Here is a 10,255-nt window from a genome sequence, read left to right on the forward strand (position 1 = left end):
TTTATGAGGGCAAGTCTTCATGTACCACTCATTCACCTTGGAATTCACTCTTCAGAAAACATTGCTGTAATGCAATTTATAAATGTGAAAGGTGAGCTAAATCCTGATCCTGCTTTGGTAGCACTGGTCTGGATACATGACTAATGGAACTTGATCACAATAAGAGGCAGTACCACAGGGGTAAAAATGAAAATAAATATACACACATATGACTTTCTTCCCATTTGAACTCCCAGAACATATTTAGAGTATTTATGCAGCTTTATACCCTTAGCACTGCTAAGCTACAAGAGGGAACTGGAAGGTATTAGAGGAGTTCATTAAATTCCGATCTCTATGTTAGTGATAAACAAATAGCCCTTCCTCCTCTACACAGATATCAGTTTAAGTTCCCAATCCATTTGAATCTTTAAAGGTTGCAATATTTAAGGTATAGTCACATGACATGTGAAACTGATCTCCTTAACACAAAGAAGTCCAACACAAGGCTGGGTTTGACTTTAAGCTTTTTTTAAGGTTCTTTAACAGGGGTGAGCCAAAGTTAGCATTCAACAGAAAAGAAATGAAAGGCCAAGATTAGTGTACAAACTTATGGTAAATCCTATTTCTTGTCCCTCTTGCTTCTCAGGTTATTCAGACCTTGGGAAACTGGTGGGAAAGAAATGTCTTACATCATAAAAGACCAAAGCACTGAGATGGTAATAGGTTATAAAAGGTCTTGTTTGCTGCTCAGATAGGACAAGTGAAATGGAATATCATGCCTAGAGAATAGGAAGGTCGGTACTCAGACACTATAAAAAATGGAGATGGCTGAGCTGGTCCCAATCCTTTAGGCAGAATGAGAGAACATTTAACTACAATATACAAAACAAAAATGCTTACTATGAACGCATGTAAGGAAATCTGGACTCCTTGTATATGGTGACCCATATTTCTGAATACAAGCTGAAGAACAGAAAATGAAATTGTTATTATTATAATGATGACATGGCAGCTGTTCAAAGCATGTAAAATGATACCTGGCCTGCTGATTTATTAAGTAAGGTTTCAGAGGGTGGATGCAAAATCTATGCAATATTATAATCTCCCAGATGCCTTAAAATTCTTAAGCCCATTAAAATTTTTTAGCTCTGATATACTATAGAGTTATATGCCATCTAAAAAGGATGATCACTTAACCAGATGCTACTATGATTCTAGAAGCATGTTAGTAGCTACTCAGATGTGGCCTACTAAATCTCTTTTACAAAATCTAAAAGGCACATATAGTTTTCTCAAACTGTTGGCATTTGTGAACCTAAGTACTACAAATTAAACACAAAAGGAAAACAATATGATGCCATGACTACAACACAGTCAATAGAATAAGCCAGTGGTTCAATCAGTAAAGGCATTATTCTTAAAATAAGGAGATTAGTTAATAGCTAAGTAATTTAAAAAGGGAAAAGGGTAGAAGACTTCAAATTATTCACTGATGCCGTAATCTACAGATATAAATGCAACATCAACATTTTAACATGCAGAAAACACATAAAGGATTTCTGTGAGCAAATCCATACATAAATAAAAACACACCATAAAAATCACATAAGGAATGTACAGTCTATCTTAAAAGTTAGCAACGTGTGTTTATTGCAGTCAGATTTCCATCACTTCCCTTAGCAGAGGCTTAAGCTGTGTTAGGAATCACATACCAGCACTGCCACAAGGTGAAAGTAAAAGCTGCAACTCACCCAAGTATTTCGGGTAAAAATATTCCTGTAGGAGGAAAAAAAAAAAAAGGCAAAGTTTTATTGAATAATATTTGCTTCTATTGTCTTACTATTTAAGAGCTGCTGTTAGTTCGGTGGTCTTGCCCAGCAGTTGTTTAACAGGATCCAAACACCAACATCCTAATTTCTTTTTATTCAGAGCCAGAAGCACAGCATTAGACATGCATTTTGTCTTTTGAAAAGGAAAGAAACATTAACTCCAGTCTCAAGGTATTTTTTGACAGCAACTGACCTGCTAAGTGGCAGTGGCTGAGTGTGAAGCCACTTACCCGCTATCCAAGAGGCAAAGGTGCTGATGATGGCATCAGGTAGGGGAAGAAAGAGGAATCTAGAGGCAAAACCCCAGGGGAAAAGTACAGGATCACTCAGCCACTCAGTGCTTCCTTGGGGGCCCTCTGCTGATGCAGAATACGGGCAGCACCCTAACATCACAACCACTAAAATAAAAGGGTGTCTTTTGCTCATACAAAGAGCATGCTACAACTCTAACAGCACCCACTGCCGTACTGTCCACACCATCACATCATGGAGATAGTCCCTCAAAGAAGGGAATAGTGAAAATTTGCAAGTGAGGGGAAAATTTATATTCATTAATCTAAAACCAGACTGCAAAAGATATTCCCGCTCCTCTTACGGTACAGGGCCACGTGTTACTGTTCTCCACCTTGTGTCAATGAAGGGTAGCCATATAGCAAGAGCAGCAGCTGCTGGTGGGTCTAACCTTGCATGTTAGAAAAATACTCAGCCTGCTGAGGCCTTGCCAGTCGCATGATTGCTTGCACCAACACAAAGAAACAGCAGGAAAATGCAGCTGTACCGGGAGATTGGCCTAGGCTGATCATTAAACCACATTCTTAAAAAAAATACATGGCCAGGAAAAAGCATTTCTTTCCAACTTCACTTCACACTGAATTTCATAATATATGTCACTAGTTCAAGTGCTGTTAAAATTGTAAATGGGGCATGCAGTAAGGGAAAGCTTATAGATTGTATCAGTGCTTAATTTTTTTCTTTTTTGTTAAAATAAACCACTTTTCAGCTAATTACGAAAGCATACACATAGTGTACTTCTCTTTCATACACCATGTTCAATTTACATGTAACATTTTCTGCAGTGAGATTGGGACAGAAAGTATACTGTATTCTACAGAATTAATTTGGTCTATACAATGTGCAAGATAAGAAACTATTTTATCTTTTATTACAGATGTTTGGATAAGCTCATGCATCTATACAGTCACGTGCATACAACAAAGACAGGCACACACCATGATTCAATTTGACCTGGACTGTCTAACGCAATCAATGACACTGCTGTCATTCACCAGAAAAAATCAATCACTTCTGGCAAATATGCCCCAGTTACTGAAATGCATCATGTAAATATTTGGCCTAAATCATGAAAGCATCAATAAAGAGGTAGAAGAATCAACTTATGCTTACTCTATTTTTCAGTTCTGACATGAGGGTAACAGGCTTGGCATCTTCTGGGATTGAGCTCTGTAATACCTCTTTGGTTTCTTTTTTTTAAGGTTTAGTTTTGGAAAAGACAAATCAAAAACACACAGTAAAAATAAAAGTAAATCTAAACAGTCTTAAGCATTCAGATGAGTGCCCAGCTGTGCTATAGCCACAAACTGAACCTGAACCAGCACTTGATGAGAAAGAGAAGGCAGCACATGATGAAATATTCCAAACATTTTTTCATTATTTCCCCTTTGCTCAAAATACATCACAAGAATGTGCAGATATGTTTATCCAGCAACAGGATAATCCATACACTGGCAAAAACAACTGCACTCAACAGGACAAGAAATAGGAGCTTTCATATTCATGGCCACCAGCCTAACTGCTCCAAGTCACTGATGGCACAGGCATAGCACTTCATTTTCTTCTTGACCTCTGATGAATGAATTGAGTGCAAAAAAAGTTGTATAGAGTTTACTCTCAAATGAAAGATTATGGTAACTAGTTACTTTAATTGCACAAATAACCTTACAAACTGACTGTATACTGATTCAATGCCAGCCAAACAGCAGACGAGTGAAACTCCAAGACACTGCACAACCACAAGCTTCACTTCATGAGGTGTGTAACACAAGTGATTTAAACAGGAGGCTACTAATAGAAATTGAACCCTTCTTCCTTTATCTTCCTCATTTGCTTATGTTAATCAAAACTGCTTGCTGACCAGAAGCCCTTCTCCAGGTCTACACCACTTGCTGATAATACCATTCTAAGACAAAGCAATCTGATCTCAGGTTCTAGCATTACTCATTCTTGTATGATTAACTTTTAATTTTTCTCCGTAAGCAATTTTCCTTACAACAGGCTTCTGGAAATACAATTACAACATATTTCCATTCAGCCAAAAGATTAATCGAGAATGAAGGATTAATGATCTTTCACCTTGAGAAAAGGAACTTGCTTAAACTGAAAGTAGGAGTCGCTTTTCAAAACCCACTGATAAGAAGTTTTCCCAGATAAAAATTCAAGTCGTGCCTAACCTGCACAGCCAGATGTACATTATTTCTTGTGAGAGCACTCTACTCTACAAAGCCTTTTCAGTCTTCTGTGCTGTACTAAATCTTAACAACCCACAGATATCAGGGAAGATGAAAACTCTACTCAGGGTCAGGTCCCTGTTAAAACTCTGAGACTCATCTTCCCCTCAGCACAAGTCTTCAGCTGAATTTTCAGGATCCAACAAAAATGTGAAGAGAAATGCTTTGAGACTCGCTAAGAAGGAGTTAGCAAAAATTCTCAGTTACTACTTTGCTGATATCTCACCTTCGGTTTCAGGCTCACCAAACATCTCACCCTGCAGAAATCCACCTGGTACTCACAGGAACAAAACACTGGAGGTTATTTAACTGTGACCACCATCGTAGCAAAAGTCAGAATTACAATAAGTGTCGAATTTTCAGCTTGGGCTCTGGTAAAAGAAGTCAACATTTAAATGTTGTCAGCCCTTCCCCTTTGGATTTGCTTTCCTAATTACTGTTGAAAATAAACTCAGGAGCAATAGGCTTTTAAAATAAAAAGCTATGAACAAATATATTTTATAGAATCATAGAATAATCTGGTTAGAAGAGACCCTTTAAGACCATCAAGTCCAACCATTCACCATACCCTTCACTGCAGGGGTCCTGAACCATGTCCCTCAGCGCCACACCTACACGTCTGTTAAACACTTCCAGGGATGGGGTTTGGACATAAACATCCTCTGGATAGGTTGCTGTACACACTGTACACACTAACCTCACCAAGCTTTCTAAGCAATCTGTACAGTAGTAATATCCCAGTGCATGCAAGAAGAAGACAGTACCTTGCAGAAGCACAAACCTCCACAGAAGACCAAGCTTTACAAACGTAGTTTCCACAAATCCAGCTTCTATGTCTACTCCTACCAGCAAAACATTAATGTAATTCCACTCCTCTTCTCTGTGACTCAACACACCTTCTGTCAGACGGGTTCCCACTCATCAACCAGTTTGACTGGGATACCAGACGCTTCAGTACTCAAGGGCCTGGCACCAGGACACCAGCAGTCTGCAGACCAGCATGTAGTGTGAGTTACACATCACACATCACATGCCACCAGAAGTACAGATCTCAGCAGAGATCTCAGGTAAAGAGGGAGAAATAGGACACTGGGAAGTGCCTCATAGCTACAAGTCTCCACCCCTTCAGCAAAATGGAAAGGGCACCACAAGACCAGTCACTCCAGGAAGGTCCTCGCTTGTTTATTTCAGCCCAGTTCAAGAGACCTTGGAGAGGTTAATAGAGAGCATCTGTCATTCATCTAGTAGCTGGCCCAGCCCTAACCTGTGACAAGACGTCACCCCTTTCACACAAACACATGTACATGCTAGAAGCAAGTCTTTCAATGCATTAAACACAATTATTGGTTTCCACAACAGTAGTGCAAGACCTAAGAGTGCATGCATTTATTTCAGGGCAGAGTGACACCAAACACTTTTTCACGGGGTTAAGAAGTTCCTCTCCCACCAGAGCTTATAACACAGTCACTACAACAGTTAGTGTGGGTATCTAAAAATAAAAGAGAGCTTGAATCTAAAAGTGTCCCTCAAAAACCAATCCAAACAAACATCCCCTCAAAACTCTAGTTCATTTTTATATTTGGTTTTTCTTCAAAATGTTAATGGTTGCAGTGAAATATTAAGAATTACTAACCACCCCCACAATACCCTGAATTGAAACAACTGAGGAGAACAGCAACGTGAAGGAAAGAGTTCATAGCAGAGCTGTGCAGTCAAAGGGGCAGAAGAACCTACATCAGTTTCCCTGCCAAAGAAAACTTGCAATGAGACTGGGGTCACTGTTTGTTTTCAACTCTATGTCCAAACTCTCCCTTAGTGGTAAAACCTAGAAGTCAGTGAAATTATACTGGATATGTATTAGTCCCGTTGCATTTCTAGAGAGGACGGAACAACACCAAATCAGAATGGGCATTAATGTGAGTCACTGTATAAAAACAGCCCTTCTGAAAACATAACAATGACCTGTCTACACCAGGAAAATGTTCTCACTGTTGCTTAAAGTAATTGGCAACACCAGGAACCTCAGCCAAAAGGGCCTGTCAGCTGCTTCTGTTTGTTTTCCTTGTCAGGTAAGCCTGATCAGCACTGAATCTAACGCAAATCACGTTTGAGCTACAGCGGCAGCAGATAAAAGGCATAATTTACAGAAGGACTGTTCACAGTACTGGGCAACTGACTCTTGGTGGCCCTCCTTGATCAGGGGGTTAGACCAGGTGACCTTCAGAGGTGCCTGCCAACCTCAACCATCCTGTGGCTCCGTATCTGCAGCACTTCTAGCACTGCAGGATCTCACAGACTTGTGTTAGCAATGGTAATTTCTAAAAAGCACTTTCTTAGTCACCTAGTTACCTCTCAGAGAACAGCAACAACTCCCACATTATGCCCTTTTCTCATTTCCATATAATGACTCTCCCTTTTCCTCTTTCCTTCAGCACTGTTTGACTTGGGCATGGCCTGACCTCCTCATTTATAAATGTACGTCGTGTTCCATGCTGCAGGTCTGCACTATCCCTGCAAAGAAATGGCCGCTACTGACCATAATTGTCTATAACCTAGCGCCTGACAGTTGTTTAATGTTGTAACTTGAGAATGCAAATCTCACGAATGTTCAAGAGCTCTCTGAATTTTTCATAAAACAGCTCTAGGCATTTGATGCCTAGCCAATCTCATGCTGAATGATTAGGCCTTCCTCTCATACAATGTAATTAAACAGTCCTGCAATTCAGAATTTTAATGTGTAGAACCTACAGTTATAATAGTTATGCTCAAATCAATACCATGTTGCTTGCAGAAGCTTTCCTTCTCATTGTGAGGAACTCTTCTGCCAGCCAGGTTAGTTTGCTTCTTATTTTTCTTTGGGGTAATCTGCATTCTCCATGTAAGGAGCAGAGAACTTGTCTCCATGGTTTGGCAAGTGAGGCTTTAGGAAAGCAAACAGGTCATCTTACAATCTAAAAGCAACCTCCAAGTCTCATCTCTTATCACCAGAGTTAAACTTGCTCAAGGTAGCTTTTAGATTTTGTGTCCATTTGCAAAGTATGCACTTCACACTGTCCAGCTATTCTGGTGCACAATGACTGTGACTGCCCCAAACCACAACCTGCTGATCTTTCAAAAAAAGATGCATTAAAGACCACCCTCTCCAGCATCACCCATTTCATACAGACTAGGTATCTCTGCAGAATTCTGAAGGCTGGGAAAAAACTCTTCTGTTGTCATAGCTTCCCTTGCCCTCTTCTGAGGGGCAGGACTGTTTCCCAACAGCTTACTGAGGTGCCACTTCAGCAAAAGATACTGCTCTGCAATAAGGAAAAACCCACCAGAGATTAGAATGCACAATTACAGGAAAAAAAAGTAATGAAAGGAAAGAAAAGAAGAAAAAAAGTTCCTGTATGTTTCAGCCAAGCAAAACACAAGGGGGCACAGAGAGATTATTTTTATATGCAGCCTGAGGCAAGGTTTGATTGGACATTAATGATGTGAAATGGACGTAACAGGTGCCAAGGACCAAATACTCCAACAAAAATAATTTGTAGAGTTACTCCAATGAGCCGGTTGCATGTGATTTTACATTATTTTTAATGCAATCTAACCACAAGTGCCTTGAGGCTCCCTGCACTGCTTCAGGATTGACAGGCTACTTCCCCTCCAGCTGTATTCACGTGCAATTTGAAAACAGATCTGCACGTGGTGTTGCTTGTTGGAATCCTTCCTTGTTGCAATAGTACAATATTTGTACATGTGGTTGAACTAACACCCACTTAGAAACTTCAGTCCAATTAAGCAAACCAGGATCTGACAAAATACCGAGCAGAAGTAGAAGGCTGTCTCCCTTCAACGCCCTACCTTGTGTCATTACTGTACAATTATTTCAGCCGTATGTGAAACTGAACAGATATATATCACATCCAACATGATTTAAAAGTTTGTGATCTCTCTTATAGGCTCTAGAGGTGAAGAAATACTGTATTTTCCCTCTTTCTGTAAACTGATTATATTGGTTCGTACCATTTTGCTTACTTGCAGAGGTTTAAACTCATGGCAGCAGTGTTCAGCTACTTAAGGCATCGCAGGATTTGGCCTCCAAGGGGGCAAGCAAGCGAGGAATAGGGAAGTGACATCTGAGACAACACTAGGCCCTTGTGACAGAGTTTGACCTCATACTTCCCTGTTCATTATTTTAATAACTAACTTTTGCTTTTCTGTTCCTGTCCTAAATGTTTTCTGGAAGTGAACTAGGACTCCCTGTTCCCGGAGTCGGCCAAATGTGGTAGCTCTCCCGATGCACAAGATTTTGTACTGTGCGAGCATGACCCATTCTCCTTTTACCTTTTCATTTATGCACCCTTCCGTCCTGGCAGGTGTGCAGAGTGAAGACAATACCTCCCCGGGCATCCTCCTTACTTTCCAACTTTGCTCTTCCTCTGGGTCCTACTGCTGATACTCAAAGAAACAGGAAGAAAACCCAAACCAATAAACAAGGAAACTTGCCCACAGACATGTGCCTGTGTGGAGAGCCTCTAGAACAGCAGATCATAACAAAACAGTGACAAAGGTAGAGATATGGAAGGGACACCTGCTGAAAAACTTCAATGAGACTCTCTAAGTCTTGGTTGTTCAGTCACTTCTTTGACAGCACAAAATGCGATGACCCCTTCTGCTTCATCCCTGGCACCTGGCCTTCCCATCCTAAACCCACACTGTCCTTCCCATTGTGTTGGTGCAACCCTCTGTGAAGCTGTGTGGCAGACTGGACTGGTGAACCGATCCAGCTACAAAATGATCATTTTTCTCTCCTGACTGCTTTTCTTTAGATTGGTTACTTAAATCGGCCCATGCAGTTGCACAAATTGCTGTGCAGGAGGGGTATGGAATAGGCAAGGGGGTAGCTTGCTCCAACTAGATCAGCTGAGCTCCCAAACGTGAAACCAAAGCCTGAAAAGTAACATCAGTAGAAGTAAACCTCCCTGCTATGTTCCTTCTCAGTTTCTTCTAAATCTCCACTAGTGGTTCCATCCTTGTTCTTCCTACTTATTGGAAACTAATTGCTTGTAATTCATTAAGTTCACTTACAGTTTGGAGCGCACATGAAGAACAACTGTCAATTTACAGAGATTCAATGTTTCTCTTACCTGATACTTATGCAGCTGTACCAACAAACTGTATTCATTCCCAGTAGGCTGCTCCTCTTACTCCTGCCTTACCCTAACTTCACCTGCTTTTTTCATTATCTTCCTTCTTCACCCAAACCTGAATAATCCTCCTGCTTCAATTTACTATTCTTAGCATCCTTTTCCATCCTATCTCCAAGCAGGCCCTCAGTGTAACACTAGCCACTTGTGTCTTCTCTTGTTCCTTCCCTCCTGCTGCACAGGAGGTTTAGTGTGTAGTACTTTCATGATGTGGTGTTTCAGTATTTCCAGGTCTGTTCTGAACTTTCGGGCTAAAGAGTGGAAACAGATAAAGATCAGATAAAGATGAGTCCAGAAGAGTTGAAGGAGCTATGTCTGCTTCCACCAACAGCAAACTCTGCTCACCCTTCTCAGTAACTTCTGATAAAGCAGCATTTAGCTAATGAATGTATGAGCTGCCTTCTAAGGTAGGCAGGAATATTTTTTTCACCCTCCTCCTACTGAACTCCACCATCACAAACACGTGCTGTGTCTGTACTACCAAGCAGATAGATGCATCGTGCTCCACAGTCCCAATCTGCTTGCCTTCCAGATCAGTTAGACCCACTGGAGTTTGGTATGACTCTCTCCCATCCTCTGTTTCCTTTATAACAAACTACAGGAAGAAGAAAGAGAATACTGGTGCTCACCCAGATCTCATCCCAGCAGAAAGCTGGGATGCTGCTATCGCACACATCTGGGCACTCAAACTTTTCTACTGCTTTCCTCTCTTCTTCAAGGCATTCCT

At 40.8% G+C, this 10,255-nt stretch overlaps 1 protein-coding gene across 1 annotated transcript in view; it reads right to left on the reverse strand.

Moving 5' to 3' along the window:
• Window positions 1-10,255, reverse strand: part of GAS6 (growth arrest-specific 6) — a gene marked incomplete at its 5' end in the record, with an annotated part of 40,578 nt that overhangs the window by 24,670 nt on the left and 5,653 nt on the right. The window contains 2 exons of the mRNA XM_010139242.1: window positions 883-945; window positions 1,734-1,758. Of these exons, the coding sequence (XP_010137544.1) occupies window positions 883-945; window positions 1,734-1,758 (88 nt within the window). The remainder of the gene's footprint in view (window positions 1-882; window positions 946-1,733; window positions 1,759-10,255) is intronic.

The sequence above is a fragment of the Buceros rhinoceros genome, unplaced genomic scaffold (genome assembly GCF_000710305.1).
Source record: "Buceros rhinoceros silvestris isolate BGI_N320 unplaced genomic scaffold, ASM71030v1 scaffold3927, whole genome shotgun sequence".
In the NCBI taxonomy this organism is placed as follows: Eukaryota; Metazoa; Chordata; class Aves; order Bucerotiformes; family Bucerotidae; genus Buceros; species Buceros rhinoceros.